Source organism: Budorcas taxicolor, chromosome 12, assembly GCF_023091745.1.
Source record: "Budorcas taxicolor isolate Tak-1 chromosome 12, Takin1.1, whole genome shotgun sequence".
In the NCBI taxonomy this organism is placed as follows: domain Eukaryota; kingdom Metazoa; phylum Chordata; class Mammalia; order Artiodactyla; family Bovidae; genus Budorcas; species Budorcas taxicolor.
In genome coordinates, this window is record NC_068921.1 from 33,749,194 (window position 1) to 33,769,319 (window position 20,126).

Sequence of the window (20,126 nt, forward strand, 5' to 3'; positions counted from 1 at the left end):
AAGAATCTGCCTGCCAGTGCGGGGGAAGTGTGTTCAGTTCCACAAGCCTTGGGGCAACTGAGCCTGTGTGCCGCAACTTCAGAGCCCAGGCACCAAACGTACTGAAGCCCACAGGCTCTGGAGCCCGTGTGCCTTCTCACGACAGGGAGGAGCCCGCAAGTCACCACTAGGGAGTAGCCGCCACTTGCCGCAACTAGAGCCAGCATGCACGCAGCAGTGAAGACCCAGTGCAGCTGAAACATAAGTAACTTTAAGAAATAATCATCTGAACATACAGCAATCCCCAGATGAGTCCACCTTTACTTTATCACGAGACTCCTGTTCTTCCGGTTCTTCAAAAGATGGGCCGTGTGTACAACTGCCCAAGGGTGAAGAAGGAGAAAGGATGGCACGTACTCGGAAGGATGGACCACGTTAACCAGCAGCCCGCCCAGCACGTACCCATCTTCTTGATGTACCAGTTCTTCCCTCCTTGAGAGCCGTTCCAGTACAGGGCCCCCACCGAGCTCACCAGGGCCATGACCAGGAGGATGCCGAACAGCACCAGGATCTGCACGTTGGTTACCTTCTCCACATTCGACCTCTTGAGAGGGGCTTTGGTGGAATTCTGCACAAGAGCATTTAAAGTCAATAAGGGTCACAGAACACACTCAGGGGCCAAGAGAAGGGGGAAAAGGAGGCACGTTAACCAAATTTAGCAAATAAAAAGACCATATTTTCTTTGCCCAATAAACAAAGAAATTTTAAAGTGTACTATGCGCCTCAATCAACATCTAGTTTTACAATAAAGAACACAGAAGACACACTCTAAAAATCGTCTCAACTCTACCCGATTCAGTCTGTACTTCTTATGACTACATTTTAACAAAAAATTAGCTACTTGTGTGATCTTAGAAGATGTTGCTAATTGAAACAAAGATTCTACATCAGGAAAATCTAGAATCTTCAAAGGAATAACATAGCTCTGTAATTAACACATGATGAGCTATTTTTTAAGCTCAGTAGCTCAAATTTTAATTGGTGCGGTGCGGGGGTTGGGGGGAGACATACACAAACACACATATCAATAATGCAAAATAGAACAGTAGGTGTCAAAAATAAATGGACAGACGAAGAGTTCATTTGGAAAACTGTGAACAAAAAACAAATAAGAGTCAGGAAAGCTTGAGGGGCCAGGAGAATTCTGAACAGAGTCCTAAGGTCCTAACAACAGACAGAATACCGGCAGGAAGCAACGACAAAAGCAGAAAGACAGTGCAGCCGTCTGTAAATGCTCATGGCCTGCTTTCTCACTGCTGGTGGGGAAACCAGCCCAGCTACACAATAAGCGAGTGAGTCCAGAAAGCTTCACTAAGACCAGCTTTGAGGACCGGCACCCCACTCCAGTACTCTTGCCTGGAAAAGCCCATGGGTGGAGGAGCCTGGTAGGCTGCAGTCCATGGGGTCGCTAAGAGTCGGACACGACTGAGCGACTTCCCTTTCACTTTTCACTTTCCTGCATTGGAGAGGGAAATGGCAACCCGCTCCAGTGTTCCTGCCCGGAGAATCCCAAGGACGGGGGCGCCTCCTGGGCTGCCGTCTATGGGGTCGCACAGAGTCGGACACGACTGAAGCGACTCAGCAGCAGCACGTCACCTTTGGAACTGTATGCCCTCTGCAGTGGAAGAGTCAACACAACTGTTTGCAATGGACAGGTATTCACTCAAAGTCATTTTCTGAAAACCTCTGAAGATAGCTGTGGTGAACAGAATAACGGTCCTCCCCAAGATGACCTGGACCACGAATATGTTCCTTTATATGGCAAGGGGGCTTTTCTGGTATGACTTAGGGAGATTAACCTCAATTCTCCAAATGGGCCCAATTTAATTACTTAGGTCTTCAAAAGCAGAGAAGGAGGAGATCCCTTCCCAGCTATGGTCCGAGGGAGATATAACTACAGACAGATGGCCGAAGAGATGCAGTGCTGATGCTCTGAAGATGGATGTTACTGTTTAGTCCCTCAGCCATGTCTGACTCTTTATGACCCCATGGACTAAAGCCCGCCAGGCTCCTCTGTCCATGGGATTTCCCAGCAAGAATACTGGAGCAGGTTGCCATTCCCTTCTCCAGATCTTCCCAACCCAGGGATCAAACCTGAGTCTCCTGCATTGGCAGGCAGATTCTTTACCACTGAGCCATGAAGTCCCTAAGATGGATGTGCTTAGTCACTCAGTCATGTCCAACTCTTTGCCACCCCATGGTCTGTAACCCACCAGGCTCCTCTGTCCATGGGATTCTCCAGGCAAGAATACTGGAGTGGGTTGCCATCCAAGAAATTCAGGCAGCCTCTAGGAGGCTGGGAAACGCAAGAAAGGAGTCTCCTCTGGAACCTCCTGGAATGTTCTAAAGAGGAAGGCTGCTGGCCAACACCATGATGTGGATGAGACCCTCATCAGACCTCCGCCCTACAGAACGTCATGTAAGAGCTTCATGTGGTCGTAAGCCACGGCATTTGTGCGATTTGTTGTAGAAGCAAGAGGAAACTGATGCAGTAATACAGCAGATGGTGACTACCCTTCCTGGAGGAAGACAGAGCAGAAGCCAGGGGAGGACAGTGGGAGTCGGGTGGCGGGAGCTCCACGCCAGTCTCCCATGAGTCCTGAGCCTTGTCCCTCTACAGGCGACACCGATTCGCAAGATCAGGGGATCTGAATGCTTGCAGGGCACTGACTGGCCATAAAAATGGTGCCAGCTCGAGTCCACTCTCTCCCTCCTTCTTCCCAATCTATCGAACCCCAACAGAGCTAGGATGGAAATGTCCCTGAAAGTCACAACGTGAGAACAAAATCAAGATAAAAATGAGAGGCGACTCATTCCTACGTTCCATAGAGAATCTCAGACCACAGGAGGCTGAAACTTATCTGAATTCTATCCCCAAACCCAGGACTACTGTCACTATGGCTTTCTGTGAGGCTGGGGAGTCTACGAGTCGCAAAGCTAGTGATTTTGTAGTCTTATAAGAATCCAAACAGCATAGCACCATTTCCTTCATATATACTCTTTTCTCCATTTCACTTTCAGTTCAGTTCAGTCGCTTAGTTGTGTCTGATTCTTTGTGACCCCACGGACTGCAGCACGCTAGGCTTCCCTGTCCATCACCAACTCCCGAAGCTTGTTCAAACTCATGTCCATTGAGTCGGTGATGCCATCCAACCATCTCATCTTCTGTCGTCCCCTTCTCCTCCTGCCTTCAATCTTTCCCAGCATCAGGGCCTTTTCCAACGAGTCAGCTCTTCGCATCAGGAGGCCAAAGTATTGGAGTTTCAGCTTCAACATCAGTCCTTCCAATGAATATTCAGGACTAATCTCCTTTAGGATGGACTGGTCTGATCTCCTTGCTGTCCAACGGACTCTCAAGAGTCTTCTCCAACACCACAGTTCAAAAGCATCAGTTCTTTGGCACTCAGCTTTTTTTATAGTCCAACTCTCACATCCATACATGACTACTGGAAAAACCATAGCTTTGACTGACGGACCTTCATTGGCAAAGTAATGTCTCTGCTTTTTAATATGTTGTCTAGGTTTGTCAAAGCTTTTCTTCCAAGGAACAAGTGTCTTTCAATTTCATGGTTGCAGTCACCATCTGCAGTGATTCTGGAGCTTCATTTTAGTTTCACTTTATAGTTCACTAAATTATTCATCCTTTGAAGATTTTTTTAAAATTTTCCTCTGGAATCTAAATGGAAATCCATCAGTAAAAGCCAACTTATCAAATATCATCTCAAAGTTGACAGGGTTGACACATCACCTTTGGCCTCATGGCATGAGCCAGAAGACCCGTTTCAAGACTGCCTACCCCAATCTTTTAAAAGTTATTTTTAATAAACATTCATTGGAGATACAAGTAGCAAAAAATTTACAATAAACATTACTTCTATGACTCTGTAAGTTTAATAACTTCTGGTCTCTCCCAGTGTTTGAATCCTGGCCAGTTAACTGGGTTAAGAGAAGCTGTGTTTCATTAAACACAAGAGCAACAACCCAAAACTTCCGGCTTCAGCCCATGCACTTAGGGGACACAAGATCTATGTGCTGACCCCCTTTCCCTAAGCATTTCTCCTTGTAGCGATGAGCCTGTAATAATGCAAGTAGGAATCTGATCTAAGTTCCTCTCCAAAATTCTCAGAAAATACTGCTACTTCTGAGTGATGGAGTTCTACATAGAAACAGACCAAAACATCAGATTTTGCAAAATCTTAAATCAGGCCTGAACTTTACACGTTTGATTCCCTTCTAAGAAAACAGTCAGCACGGTACTAGTCAGAACAAGGAGCCAGACTGCCTAGATTTGAACCCCAGCTCTCTCTTACTGGGAATATAACTTTGGTAACTTACTTAGGTTCTGCACCTGTGTCCTCATCTAGAAAATGGGAACAACAATTCATATTCTTCATAGCACTGTTGTGAGAAATCAGTGAGTTCATAAATGCAAGTTTCTTGGAACAATGCATGGGGCACTATTTGCTGTTATTAATGTGACGGTATCTCTTTCCCATTCAATCAATCAACAGAAACAGCAGACATTGAAATATTTTTTTACCAGTAAGTACTCTCCACATGAAATGAGGGAACTCTGAAGAGTGAAAGACATTGAGGTGAGGGTTGAAAAAAACAAAAAAGAAGAACCCTAAAGTAACAGTGTTTCCTCTCTGTGGTCAAGCAGCACAAGTACAGACGGGAAATGTTATTTCACAAACAGGATGGCTTCCAGCTACGTGTGTTGTATTATATTCCTTTTAAAAGTTCATTATCTTCACTTGTTGTTTTAGCCCTAAAGGCACAGCAACCCTAGCACAGCTGTTCCTGGGGCTTTCCATTATTCTGCACTTGAGCAGTCAACCTGTAAGAAGCCTCACAAAGAGGCTTACCATATGCAGAGGCAAGGAAGGTGCCCAGCACACTCAGGGGACACAGACGTCATGAGTTCACTTAGTGTACCTTGTTCACTGAAGGGAGGGCAGAATCACTCTTGAGTGTCACTTAATTATCTCTTACACCTTAGTTAACAAAGCTGTATTACCAACACACGGTCTAGAGAAACAGCGCGCTTAGTCGCTCAGTCGTGTATGGCTCTCTGTGATCCTACAGACTCTAGCCAGCCAGGCTCCTTTGTCCATGGGATTTTTTCGGGCAAGAACACTGGAGTGGGTTGTCATTTCCTTCTCCAGGGGATCTTCCCAACCCAGGGACAGAACATGCATCTCCTGAGTCTCCTACATTGCAGGTGGGCTCTTTACCCACTGAGCCAGCGGGGAAGCCCAAGATTTCCATAGAGAAACAGTACTGCACCCTGAAAAAAGAACCACTCAGGGTACAAGGAATATTAGCGAGCGGTCACATTTGTAAAATGCACAACCTGAAAACTAGCCTCAGGGCCCTGCCCAAATCTGAGCCTCATGCTCTGTCACTTCATCATAAAGACGGAGGTGAAGTGCGGCCGCCGGAGCTTCCAGCTCTGGCCGCTGGCTGCTGATGCCAGGCTGGGGCAGGGTGAGGACCCTCTGCAGGTGGCAGGGCGCTAAGCCATTCATGGAGATCAGGTCTTCTGCACAGCCGTTCAAAACCCACACACTTCACGTGTTCTGATCAGCGCTGGTGGACAGGTGAGGAACTGCAGGAAGGCTGGAGCAGGTGTATCCCAGGTAAGCACAAGTCTTCACCCACTCAGGAGCTGCCTCCCAGCACTCACCAGCTCCTCTCTCTGTGAGCTGCCATGGACCCCTCCTGCCCAGCACGCCTTCTGCAGCAACCTGCCTGCCTCCAACACCAGGACTGCCCTAGGCCCCAGGCCCTCCTCCCTGCCCCTGCCTCACCCACGCTTCCCGGGAGGTTCCCCCGGCAGAGGGGTCTCTGTGCCAACTCCCATGCTGCAGAAGACAGTGTTACAAAGCGTCTACTCAGGACCCCCGAATACTCTGACACTTTCTTCCTCCAGTGCTGTGTTTAAAACCCACATGTAACATTCCTGCATTGGCTACACCACCTTCTGCCCCTTCCCCCAGCAAGTCCACCAACTCTTGCCTCCCCCCACTCCCGGAGGACTCGAGCCACTGGCTTCAGCATCCCTCTCTACCTGGCCCTCATCCTACAGTCACCAAATGCTGTGGTCCCTGCATCATCCATCATTCCTCAATAGCCTCCGACAGCTTTCCTTTAGCATCCTACCCCCTGGGAATCAGGTCTGGGTCCCCCACTCCACAAACCCTCTGCCCCGGGAGGTCAAAGCCAAGTGCCCTGCACAGAGGCCTGTCACTCATCAATCTTCCTCCACTTCAGTGAGTCTCAGCCCTTCTAATCCCCCCGATCTCCCTCTCCTGTCTGCATTGCAGTGACCAGCTGGTGTCGACACTGGGCTATATCACCCCATTGGTCCTGCTGCTGCTGCTGCTGCTGCTGCTGCTAAATCACTTCAGTCGTGTCCGACTCCATGCGACCCCATAGACAGCAGCTCACCAGGCTCCCCCATTCCTGGGATTCTCCAGGCAAGAACAGTGGAGTGGGTTGCCATTTCCTTCTCTAATGCATGAAAGTGAAAAGTGAAAGTGAAGTCGCTCAGTTGTGTCCAACGCTTCGCCACCCCATGGGCTGCAGCCCACCAGGCTTCTCCGTCCATGGGATTTTCCAGGCAAGAGTACTGGAGTGGGGTGCTATCGCCTTTTCCACCATTGGTCCTAATCAATAGCTAACTCTCTCCTTCTGTATCATTTGACCTTCAAGAGTGGACCAACACAACAGCCTCTGTTCTTCAATTCAACATCTAAAATGTGCTTCTTGGTATCTGGTCAAATGACACCTCCTAAGCTGGGCTGGTTGGCCTTCCATATGGACCTGGTGTGTGTGTGTGTGTGTGTGTGCATGCTCAGTCATGTCCAACTCTACGTGACCCCATGGACTGTAGTCCTCCAGGCTCCTCTGCCCACGGAATTTCCAGGCAAGAATACTGGAGCGGGTTGCCATCTCCTACTCCAAGGAATCTTCCCAGCTCAGGAACTGAATCCTCATCTCTTGTGTCTCCTGCATTGACAGGTGGATTCTTCACCACTGAGCCACCTGGAAAGTCCCCATGGACCCGTGACCCTCGGGAATGACCTGCATCACACAATCATCTCTCCACTCTGCAATCCCCATCACTCCTCGGTCTATCTAACTCTCTGGGGGGAGGGGCAAGACTGGGCCTTTCACTTTTGTATCCACACAGCCTGCCACAAGACATGGTGCATGGTGGCCACTAAACACTTTTAAATCAAGGAATATCACCAAACATGTGCCTCGGACGTTATACAAAAGGGCAGACAAGTTGAAAAGCCAATCCTGGTGATAATAATAATCTTTAAAAAATGAACAGGGAGAAGGAACAAAATCATTTTAGTACTTTTTCTCTTTGGTATAGGATACAAAGAACAAACATGATTTCAAAACTAACTGATTTTCAACTGCCTACAATTCATTTAAATAAGACAATTTCCTATAAAATCTCAATCAATCGTGCGAGAAGGAGAAGTAGAGAGAAAAATAAAGAAGTTAGAACAAATCCCCTGCCTTGAGTTTGAAGACAAAAAAGGCGAGGACTGATTGGCCCATTAGATCCAGAAAATAAAGACGGTGGATATTTCAGGCAAGAGGTAACAAATACCTGATACAATAAAAGAAAACCAGGAAAAACCACCTGGGAACCAAAATAAAGGCCCCTCCTTTCCAAATTTAGGTTCACAGACAAAACTCGAGCCTCTTAAATGCAACATATGCATTTTCCACCCTCTGCTCCATTAAAAAAAAAAAAAGGAAAAAAAAGACTAAAATCGGCATTGTTTCTCAGCACAGAAATGTTTTACCTGCATGAGCTTGGTGTCATGTCCAGTGTAGACAACTATGCCGAAGCCCCATTGAGTGTTTCTAAGCTGTGTGCCTCTCAATAAGATCTGGTCCGGCCCAAGGGCAACGGGGCTAAAAACAAGAAACAATATTTACATTCAATGAGAGTTCAGAAAAAAACGAGCATGAGCTTTCCCCTTAAACAAAAGCCCACAATAAATGAAGTGTTTCCTTTAGTCAAATTCAGACTACTTCACTGCGACACGGGGGCTATAAAGGTTACCACTGGCTTAATCTACCCCAAAAGAGACCCACACAGAAAGGCTGACCTCATCCATTCATCAACACAGAAAAGGTTTCTTTATTTTTTTTTTTTCCTTTAAAACATTAAGAGGAAATATTGTCTTTTATAATTCTATTGCTGCTGCTGCTAAGTCACTTCAGTCGTGTCCAACTCTGTGCGACCCCATAGACGGCAGCTCACCAGGCTCCCCCGTCCCTGGGATCCTCTAGGCAAGAACACTGGAGTGGGTTGCCATTTCCTTCTCCAATGCATGAAAGTGAAAAGTGAAAGTGAAGTCACTCAGTCGTGTCTAACTCTTAGCGACCCCATGGACTGCAGCCTACCAGGCTCCTCCACCCATGGGCTTTTCCAGGCAAGAGTACTGGAGTGGGGTGCCATTGCCGTCTCCGTATAACTCTATTAGGAAACTTGATATCCAAAAAGGAACTTGCTAAGATAACCAGAAGTTTACTCATTTGGGAAAGTCAGTTTACAGATTATAGGGCAAAAATAAAAAATAAAAACACCAAAGCTATAATATCAGATCTGTTAAAGATGACTTCATTAAATAAAAGCCTGAGTGAGAATTTAGAAATTTTAAAAGATAGTCTACAGAATTGCTCTGCGGACTGCATGAGACCAAGAGAGTTGTCACACTTAAGAGTTGTCAGAGTTATCTTAGGTTGATTCCTATGGCTGGGTCCTTTCCCTTTGGGTCTGTTCAAATGTGAAGGTGGGGAGCGCTAGTAACAGGCATGGTGATGAAAGATGAGCAGAAGAGAGACACTGCACCCCAACGTAATGACAAAAAATGACTCAAATGATAAAGCAAATGCCAAGAGGACAAGAATGACAGAATACAGACGACAGGGCCATGAACATTCTAATGGGAGGACAGTTGTCCTTTCATTTAACTTGCTAAAAGCATAGACTACTTAGAAGCAAGCAAAAAGATAAATAAAAAGGATGTTTCTGTAATAACTGTTAGCCTTTATACACTTCAGACACCTCTCTTCTGCTTTTCTGCACAACTCTATGCACTCAAAACCAACGAGTCTAAAAAAAAAAACAAAAAACAAAAAAAGAACCAACGAGGCTTTTACCTGATGGGTAATACACAGAGACAGACACACCAGGTGAGTTTTGTGAACCTCATTTCAGACCCTTGTGACATTTCCTTGCCAAAAATCAGGTCTTTCCTTAAATTCCAGGGAAGGCTTAAATTGATTTAAAATGGTGTTTCGAAAAAAGCTCAACATGGAGAAATCTGTTTTAAGACATTATGAAACCAGAAGACAAACTGATATTTCCCAAAGCTCCTACATATAATTCTTAAGTCACGTGAAGGATTAAAATAAAAACCACCAAGACAAGAGGAAGTGGTACCTTTTCCCATCCAAGTTCAAGTTCCCGGTGAAGTCGTAGAGGTGGCGATTGGGCCCTTCGCACTCTATGGTCCCAGACAACTTCATCAGCACCTCCCTCGTCTGCATGTCCGCAGTGTGACTCAAACCCTAAAACGTTCAACCCCAAGAGGAAACTGAACACAACCTTCCAGGCTTAGGAACGACACTCAGCACCCCTACTGGTAACCCAAAGGGAAGACTAAATCGACTAAAATGGAATAGTTTTGGGGGAGGGGGGTCCTCAAACGTATCAACCCCTTAGGATGGGTCATAGGTGGCTTTGGCCCCAGCAACCGAATAGAAAAGGTTCAAAAAATTCAACAAAGCAGAAAGTCAAGACTCTGCTACTATGCTGACACATCCTGTCCAACTCTTTGAGACCCCATAGACGGCAGCACACCAGGCTGCCCTGTCCTTCACTGTCTCCCAGAGTTTGCTCAAACTCATGTCCATTGATCGGTGATGCTATCCAACCATCTCATCCTCTGTCGTCCCCTTTTCTTCCTGCCTTCAATCTTTCCCAGCATCAAGGTCTCTTCCACTGAGTCAGCTTTTCGCGTCAGGTGGCCAAGTACTGGAGCTTCCGTATGATAATTAGCACACCAAAACACCTTACAGAAAGCATCCTTCATTAGCGGTATCCTGACATGACCATAAACACAGCATAAAGGACCCCTTTAATACACTGTGATGTGTAATGCCCTGTAACTCTTCTCTAAAGAGAAAAATAAAATGTCTAAGCCAAATAGCTAACACAGAAATGAAAACTATGTGGACAGAATCATTAAATTCCTCTTGGTACTGCAGAAAACTGAAGTGTCAAAATGAATCTTTGTTAGTTGAAACTTAAAACTTTTCTAGTAAAGACTAATCTCCTTTCAAGAATTAAAATATGTGGTAAGAATAACTTTATTTAAGGCACAGACATTTTTGTACACTGGAAATCTAATATACTACTCCTAGAATTAGAATCTCCATGAAAACAACAAAGTCCAGTGAGGCACCCGGAGCCCATCTGGGTCCTCTGTCCACTGCACGTGCAGCCCACTTCCTCTCCCAGAATCCCTTTCCAGCCACCTGAACATGTGGAGAGTCCAGTAAGATATAAGCCAAGACATGGCTCCCTGCGTGGCCTGCGCTCTAATGAAGCCCACTTTTTCTAATTTTGTCATCACTCCCAAGGAATCCCTCTCCTAACCGTGCTATTCCCACAGATCCTATCAGGGTGAAGGCATAACCTTTTGTGACTGAACGTTTTGTTTGCTCTGGAAACAGCACCGCCGGTTAACCTGTAGGAAGCGCCTTTACAATCTGGGCTCTGTGTTGCTGCAAGTGGTAAAGGGCCACATTACCTGACGTATTTTAAGGTTCGTCTCCCCGTCCAGATTGGCTGTTTCAACATAACACATTGCCTGAGGTTCACTAAGGAGAGAGAAAACAAAACGGCCAAGTTGAGTAAGGTCCACTCCGGCACGTCACGGCTGACGGAGCCTCCACCACGGAAACTCTGCTGGCGGACCCTCACAGGGGTGTCAGAATCGACCGCCGCAGGAGCAGCGACTGACCGGGCAGACAGATGGGCACTCTAGTCCAGCGATCCACCCACAAGGGCCGCACACGACGGCACCTGACCTCACGTGGGCAGAAGTAACAGAGGAGGAACCGAAGGGAACAGGCACGTGATGGGAAGTATACAAGATGTCCCAGCTAAGACCAGCCCAGTGGGCTCAGGGACCCTGAAAGTCGGAGGCCGGCTTGCTCTTGACCACAAGAGCTGCCCGCCCACAAGAGCCGCACACGCGGCTCCTGAACGAGATCGCGGCCGGAGGAGCTGAGAAACCATGGCAGGGGATTGCAGGCCTTTTCCTTCTACAGTTTTTACTATGTCTACAGGCAAATTTTTACTCAAAACACCTAGTTTCAAGGACAGAGAATTCAAAGAAGAAACATAAGCATGGCAGAGACTACGCCCCGAGTTCAGATATTCAGATCTGGGCAGCAGAGTTCGGGGTTAAGAGAACAGATTCTATGACCAGCAGCCAAGCACGGTCTCCCGGCACTGCCCTTCCTGGCGCTGTGACCCCAGTCAGCTGTCCCATCTCCCTGCATCCCATGATTTCTCATGGACCAAGCAGGGATGTCTCGGGTTGCTGGGAAGGTTAGAACGTGCTCAGCAGGTGGCTTGGCGCAAACACCAGCAAGCACAGGGGTGACGTGACATCTGCTCAGACACGCTGCCTTCAAACCAGGCTTTCTGAGGGTCACATCCAATCCTCATAACCCAAACCATCAAGTGATCAACGTTTTACTATTTCTGAGTTTCTTGGTTACTGATCATTAGGGACAAACATGAGCCCTGCCCCAGCGTATACAGTGCTTTTCCTGCTCTACAGGGCTGGGGTGCTTTTATTAAGCTTCTTATCTCAAGGAGAAAATTCATGCTAAGGCTTAAAATCTGACAAAATGAGTGATCCGGTCCCATAAAAGAAAGTCTGTCTGCGCTCAAATTACACACACCCAGTGTGACAGCTGATTCCCAGCAGCACATCGATACAGCATCTAGTTTAACCTTGAGCTCAAGTTCAAGTGTATTCTTATCCTGATTTGGGCTTTTCTTCTCTGAGAGATGTTTTTGTGTCATCCAGGGGAAAGTCAAGGACTCAGATGTCTATCACTTATGCCCCTTGGTGATGACATCTCCATGACACAAATTACCTAGAAAACAAGGCAATGATGCTTGGACAGAAAGGGGGCAAAATATGGGCCGTCTGCAAGTCACATGGACACTGAGAAATGCCTGTGGTCTCTGAACCTCCAGTGAATGGAGGCCTGGATTCTGGGGAAGGCTGCTGGGCTAGACCCTCCATCAGAGCTGGTCCTCAAGTTTCAGAGACTCTGTGACCTCGATGGACTCAACACATCACTCCAGTGCTCTGAAGTATTTCCCTACCAATGAGGAATAGCCCAGAACAGCCACGAGATGAAAACGAATCAAAAAACAGAAAAGTTCAGGAAAAAGTACAATGTGAAGGCAGGACAACGCAAAGGGGTAAAAGGAGGAGAGTGGGAGGGGGTGGTGACCCGGAGAAGGTGACCGGAGTCCTCTCCAGGCACCAGGGGACACTCTACTGTTCTCAACACCGACTTCAAAGCCGTGCCCACGAGCCCACCTGACCTGGAGGAGAGCAGGACCACGTCTGCTGGAAGGTACTGCCCGTTGACGACTTTGACGATGTCTCCCACGGCCACCTAGAACCCGGGGACAAGGACACAGACCCATGAGAGACAAGAAAGCGCGAAGTGGTTAAACATCTGGAAGAAAAATTGCTGTGTAACTGTGCCATGATGTTCAAGGCAGAGAAGCTCAAATTCTTCTCCTCAACAAGAGTAAGAACATTTCAATACAGACAAATGGTAATACTGCCTTTTCACAATGATGCTGAACGCAGGGGCAGGAGAAGAGAGATGAGTCACAATGATCAAGGTGTCACTTTCTCACAGCTATTCATCCACTTACAAACACACGCATGTCCATCCCCATGGCTGTGGACAGCAGGACGAGTTGCCAAGTGCACAGATCCAGAGCCTGTCTGGATCAATCCCCCTTCCCCAGGGCCACCCCTTCCCCGTGCGTGTAAACATTTGACGTTCATATCCAATTTAAAGGCGAAGGAAAAGCAAATAATTAAAGGAGATCCCATAATGAAGTCAAAGACGACAAATACCTATTTCGACAACCAGCACAAGCAGAAGTACTTACAAAAACTGAAAACGTTTTCTTAATGTAAAAACATTTTATGTGAATTGTTTAATTACACAGAAGAAAATCAGAAGCAATTAGTTAAGGCAAAAACTAGAAAGGAAAATTACTCATGTTTTCAAAAGAAAAAAGGCCATGAATTTTTTTTTTTTTTTTTAGTTCAAAGTGGGAGGACAGAGAAATTATGGCTTTCTCTTGTCTTTGCTAATGGGGTAGAAATGCTTCTTAGATTAAAAAAAAAAAAGTACTAAAAAGTTTCTTATATATGAGAAACTACTTACTTGGAATTTCATTTGAAAATAGCTTTCTATCTTGTGTCCTTATGTGCAGTTGTCCCTTACGTGTGTAAGACTACCTAGAGGAAGGTTTCTTAAGGAGGGAGAGAGCCCCACAATGGTCCCTGAATCCCTTCTTGCCTCACAGGGCTGCTCATAGTTCTGAATAAGCGCAGAGGAAAAAAGAGCCAGGGTCACAGAGACCTCCCCGAAGCTGCTGCTGCAGCTGAAGAACCAGGACAGCCGACTCCATCTTCCAAGTCTCAGGCTCGAGTCACGGTGCTTACGGACCTGAGAGGCAGCCAGCTCCCCAAGCCTGACCCCTCACCCCACACATCACCCCAACCTCTCATCACCTGTCCTCTCACCCCTTCTCAGCCTCACTGAGCAGCTCTGAGGATGCACTGGCTCTCCATTCACCTCTAACTTTACCCAGTTAGCTCTTCACTGCCAGAGAAGGCAATGGCACCCCACTCCAGTACTCTTGCCTGGAAAATCCCATGGACGGAGGAGCCTGGTGGGCTGCAGTCCATGGGGTCGCTAACAGTCAGACATGACTGAGCGACTTCACTTTCACTTTTCACTTTCATGCATTGGAGAAGGAAATGGCAACCCACTCCAGTGTTCTTGCCTGGAGAATCCCAGGGACGGGGGAGCCTGGTGGGCTGCCGTCTATGGGGTTGCACAAAGTCGGACACGACTGAAGCGACTTAACAGCAGCAGCAGCTCTTCACTGGAACATCTGTGAAGCAAGCCTTTCCTGACCTGAACCAGTGGGTCCAGACCAGATATCCCTCCCTGATGGCCCGGGGCAACTGAGGCAGGCCCCGCCCCAGGGCTCAGTGTCCATACAGCATCCTGTTTACCTGCTCATCACTTCCACTACACCTGTGATTCTGGAGTGGGATTCCCGGACCAACACCATCAACCTCACTGAGGAACTCTTAAAAATGCAAATTCTGAGGCCCCAGCCTGGAGTTGCTGGGTCTGAGAGAGGAGTTCAACACATCACTGGACCAGGCAACTGGGGTGGCAGCTGAAGCCTGACCACTTAAAACCCCTCCAAGGGCAGGTGCCAGGCTTAATTCTTATCTGCATTTCAGCTCCTAAGACTGCCTCTGGTCCATGCTCTTCATGCTTCATGCTAAGTTGCTTCAGTCGTATCTGACTCTGTGCAACCCCATGGACTGCAGCCTGCCAGGCTTCTCTGTCCACGGGATTCACAGGTAAGAATACTGGAATGGGTTGCCATGCCCTCCTCCAGGGGATCTTCCCTACCCAGAGATCAAACCCAGTCTGTTATGTCTAACCTGCACTGGCAGACAGGTTCTTTACTACTAGCAGCACCTGGGAAGCTTGGTCCATGCTAAGAGATCCAATTAAATAAGCACAATGCATTTTTAACTGAAATAAAAATGCATGTGGCAAAGCATATAACAGGTATTTGTTTTGTTTTGTTTTTTTCTCCTCTCTCAGCAAACGTGTGTGGGAAACAGGAACGAGATTTAGGAATCTGAATCCATTCGCTCCTAGATCCAAAATTCTGAGCTCATCACTCCAATTTCAAGCCGTGCCGGGAGATCCCAAATTCAAATAATTCTCCACTCTGGCCAGGATGACTGCCTTTCCGGGGAGGGGGCAGGGAGTGGCAGCAGGGACTTTAGGGAGAGAAAAGCCATTCCTCAATGTCTGGGAGGTTTTCTCTAGTACTGGGAGCACTGCCACCCTCTGCAGAGGCAAGAATTTCCAACCACTTGACCAAGGGCCATCCCACTTCGAAATGAGAGCCAAGTGAGATCAGTCAGTATTTACAATACAGGACCTCTGAGTGTCTATCAGGTTAAGGTGCTATCATGTAACTCTGCTGCTGCTGCTGCTGCTAAGTCACTTCAGTCGTGTCCGACTCTGTGCAACCCCACAGATGGCAGCTCACCAGGCTCCCCCGTCCCTGGGATTCTCCAGGCAAGAACACTGGAGTGGGTTGCCATTTCCTTCTCCAATGCATGAAAGTGAAAAGTGAAAGTGAAGTCGCTCAGTCATGTCTGACTGTTAGCGACCCCATGGACTGCAGCCCACCAGGCTCCTCCGTCCATGGGATTTTCCAGGCAAGAGCACTGGAGTGGGCTGCCATTACCGGGGGCTTAATGTAAGCCAGTAACAGAGTTATAAGAAAAGAACTACAATGAAGGCTGCATTACCACATCTCGGGCATCCTGAAGACTCACAAGGTTATAGAGACATTTTGAAATATTGCTTATTAAATGCTTAGCAAGAGAAACTATTATAAGTCACCCTTCTAAAACACAGTCTTCTTCTGAAAGGAAGATAGTCAGCTTTGCATCTTGGAATCATGAGTCACACTCCAAGAACATCTTGTGACCGTTAAGCTCCAGTCACAACAGACACTCCCTGAAAAAGCCAACTTTAGTAGACATGAAACACCCAGATGGCACAGCAGATCCTTTCTCAGTCTTCAGTTTATCGCTAGCAACAACCGAATCACCAGGCCGTTCTCAAGCCCTGCCAACTCCAACCTCCAGGCATGTGGATGCAAAGCCTTCTTGCTCTTGTAAAGCTAAAAGCATCAACAACTCTCAGCCTCAGGACCAACACAAGATGATTCCAAACCCCGACTCCATCATTTCAGATTTAGTGCTAATCAGACCCAAACTCTTTCCACCAAAAAGGTCAGAAGTGAGAATCTCAGAAGTTAAAAAAAAAAAAAAAAAAAACTTAAAAAAATTGAACTGACACTAAGATAGCAACAGAAGACCAGAGGAAAATGTTTCTTGAACTGGATTTAGGAAGTAGAAAATGCTGTGAATTTTCAGAAACATCCATCAAGAGCAATGAATTTGCCAGCTCTGAGCCGACATGCGAGAACACCTAGAAGATCCAGGAACAAAGGATACACACGCCCATTCTAGGGAAGTCTCAGGGGAAAACCACACTGCCACACTTACCTGAAATGGACATGGCTTGTGTCTTAACGCAAACTGGATTCCGAAATCTACAGTAACAATTAATTACAAGTCTCCAAGGCGGTACTTTCTGGCATATCTGCCATCACAATATTGTAACTATCCTCCAATTAAAATACATAAATTTAAAAAATAAAATCAGTCTTTACCTCTTTCCACACAATGGTTTGCCACATACCATTCCTTAACACTGACAAAGAAACACAAAACAATGTATTGGTTAATACCGATGATAATCAGAATAAGACCAGAATAAGACCAGCTTTCCAAACTCCAAAAGGCTCCTTTTAAAATTCCACTGATTAAGTCCAATACACCATGTCCTTAGACATAAAGGTGTAACACCACCACTCCCCAAAACAGAGCCCCATCAAGATACTTACATACCATATATACAGCAATGCACGCACATAAATACATGTGTATGCAAGGAAGTTACATCTATGCATATTTAGTCCATATGAAGTAAAGGACATCACTGTCCTGCTACAAAATTTTACCAAAACACATATGCACCCCCTGATAACACAGAGCTACTGTTCTAGAAATGCTAGAATAAGTTTTCAGAGGTAGAAAGCAAATGCAAAGCCAGAGTATGAATGCTTTGACTTTTTACGGACATAAAGTATGTCTCGCTCCTGAAAACTACCATCTTTTCTTAAATTCTGCACAAATCCTGTTCAAATCTGAACTACTAGGACTCACCTTCTGTTGGACTTATCTGTCATTTTGCTATTTTTAATGTATTTTATAGATTACTTCCCTCAATTTCTCTCAACACCGTTAACTATCAATTTAAAATTCCTTAAATACAAGTCTTATTCTTAAGTTTTCTAGCAGAAAAAGTGAGCCAGCCTGGAATCTTACCTATGGTTTTCTTTTTGTTAACTGCATTGTCTGCCTTATGTCGCTTCTGTTACAGAAAGAAAAAAAGAGATTAGTTTCAAAAGTTCCAAATAAATAACTGAAACAGCGAGCAATAAGACTGGGCAAAAACAGGGCAAGGAAGGCAACTGGCAGGAACACTAATGTCCTAAAATTCAGTTCGATGGTCAAGGTCACTCACTAAATTTCAGAGGCTAACACAGTAACAATAGATGAGATTTAAATGCTTATATTTTGGCTATCGCAAGGAACAAGCACTTTGAAGTATAAACTTCTTACTCCTAGATTGTTGTCGATTGAACAGAAAGAATTATTCTACATGATCACCAACAAACAACTGAGTTCATTTTAGTGATAAAGAACTTTATGGATAAAGTACCTTGGCTTTGATTTACATTGCATTTATTCACTTATCTATTTCCAGGAAAATGTGTGTGCACGTATGAGAGAGAGGGGGAGACAGACAGAGAGGAAGGGGAGAAGAGAGAACCTGAGAAGAAGACAGAAAACAGAGGAGAGTATGAGCCAGTGAACCTGGAGACACTGAGACAAGGATGAGAGGGAGAAGAGTCTAGTAAAAATAACCTCAGGGCTGCTTCTCTAGACAACCTGACATCAGTAAACACAGACTGAACTACTTCTGTCTCACTGTAGGGGCATTTCTGACTTTGTGTGTGCACATTTTCTCCCCCAAAATACCATCACAAGCCTTGAGAGGCTGGGTAGCCTACAGACGAATTTTTCTGTCTTAAAAGACTCCAAAGCAACAAATAAGTTGTAAGTTACAGTCAATACAATGGTGTTATTATCCAAAAGCAAAAAACTTACAAAATCTTCTACAATCTCTTTGATGCCTGCGATTGTTAAAATAATGATCAATGGCACCAGGGTGGTGTATCTTCCTGTTGGAGATACATCTGGAATTTGCTGTAAGACAAAGAGACCAAAAGTAGGGACTGGGCACATTAAAATCCTCTCCATGAAAAAGAAAATACAGTACTCAATCCTCACTCTTCTGTAGTTCTATCCATTCCTGTGGCAAAGTGATTACCTTATTTTAAAAACTAGCTAAGTATGTTACATGTCTTTAAAATTTTACCCGACATCTCTGTGTTTGGAACAAAAACAGGGTTAAAGTGGGACCCCACCATCATGTTTCAACGCCTCTTTTCACAACTGCAATTCCCTTAAGCAAACACCTAAAGAACTCTACCTTTGTGCAAATATTGCATTCATGCAAACAGTGACTGGATGAAGGAGGCAAACTTCATCAAGTATGACAACACTTTCTCAGTTAAGTGGCCTTTCAGCAAGAACTTATTTTGCATGCAATTAAAGCTATGAATTTTATATAAACCTCACCTGTAATAAGGCAATGAAGAGGAAGAAGGCATTGGCAGCTCTCCTGATCTGCTCGTACAAGAATCGAGGTAGAAACGTCACCACGCTGTACTTGGCCGTACTGTCAGGGCAAGGGACAACACTCCTATCAGGTATAGACAGAAATTCTAAACAATGAAAACAAAGATTCCAAAATAACACAAGTAACTGTAAGAACAAAATATTTCAAAACTCAGGATAAGAACATTACTGTGCTGGCCCGCTCCTACGAAGCTTCATCATGTCAAAAGATACCTTTCCTAAGAAAATCTTCTAATGTGATCTTGGCTTTCAAACGTTGATGGATGTGTGTTTGGTTATTGCCACACAGTGTAAGCAGGGACATGAACCTACCTTCTGGGAGCCTTGGGCTGTGAACAGAGTGAGCATGCAAATGATGTTTTTAAAGATAAAGACGTGTCAAAGATCACAAAACAGAAAGAGGCACACATTCCCAACGCAGTAAGATATGAACACAAAGAGGTGAAGCATCAACTGAGAAACTCACAGTCAAGGGAGAATTATCACCCTGGGATTGGTGGTGCACTAGAATTCTCATCACACAGTTGCTGATTCGATGCAGAAAGTCAGCTCTGCCAAGCATGGTAACAGGTGCATGGTTGGCCATTTAATGCACCTCTCTGGGCACTTACCACAGACACTTTACCCCACTCCCACACACCCTTCGCTCAGACACGTTCATCCACATTCCAGCTTCCACAGCCAATGTGCTGTGCTTCCATGTAGTATCTCCAGGACTAAAGGGTCCTACCCATCTTACCCTCCCATGAAGTCTGGTCCAATTCGACGGCTCCTCCCCCAAGTCACAGTGTGGTGTTTACACCTCCGTTTCATAGTCTCTGCTTTGCTTTGTATTTTATTTACCTACTCCCAGAACAGACTCTGGGAATAATAAGATTATTTACCTTATGAAAAAAAAAAGAAATAACAAACCCAAAATGGAGTTACTTGTGCTCAGCCTACATCTCCAAACCAAGACTCAATGCCAGATGTTACAGATGAGTTTCAGCCTCTCTCAGGAATGTATTCTCAACCAGTCTGGAATCACCTGCTGAGCACTCGGGAGGTAATCTGCCTGACAGACCCTCATGGCGTCCCCCCAAAGGAAGGTGACCTTGTCCCCAACAACCTATTCTTTGCTCGCAGCCTCTTTGCCTGCTCCTATCTGCTTATAAAAGTCTTCCACTTTGCCCAGCTCTTCAGAGCTCCTTTCTATCTGCTCAATGGAATGCTGCCCAACTCATGAATCATTGAATAAAGCCAATATGATCTTTAAACTTTACT

At 45.8% G+C, this 20,126-nt stretch overlaps 1 protein-coding gene across 1 annotated transcript in view; it reads right to left on the reverse strand.

The window, feature by feature from the left end:
• Positions 1 to 20,126, reverse strand: part of LOC128057765 (phospholipid-transporting ATPase IB) — a 402,538-nt gene that overhangs the window by 349,520 nt on the left and 32,892 nt on the right. Inside the window, exons 2-10 of the mRNA XM_052650261.1 lie at positions 18,804 to 18,903; positions 18,270 to 18,368; positions 17,424 to 17,469; positions 16,706 to 16,746; positions 12,716 to 12,789; positions 10,893 to 10,962; positions 9,521 to 9,648; positions 7,872 to 7,983; positions 442 to 607 (exon numbers count right to left, since the gene is read on the reverse strand). Of these exons, the coding sequence (XP_052506221.1) occupies positions 442 to 607; positions 7,872 to 7,983; positions 9,521 to 9,648; positions 10,893 to 10,962; positions 12,716 to 12,789; positions 16,706 to 16,746; positions 17,424 to 17,469; positions 18,270 to 18,368; positions 18,804 to 18,903 (836 nt within the window). The remainder of the gene's footprint in view (positions 1 to 441; positions 608 to 7,871; positions 7,984 to 9,520; positions 9,649 to 10,892; positions 10,963 to 12,715; positions 12,790 to 16,705; positions 16,747 to 17,423; positions 17,470 to 18,269; positions 18,369 to 18,803; positions 18,904 to 20,126) is intronic.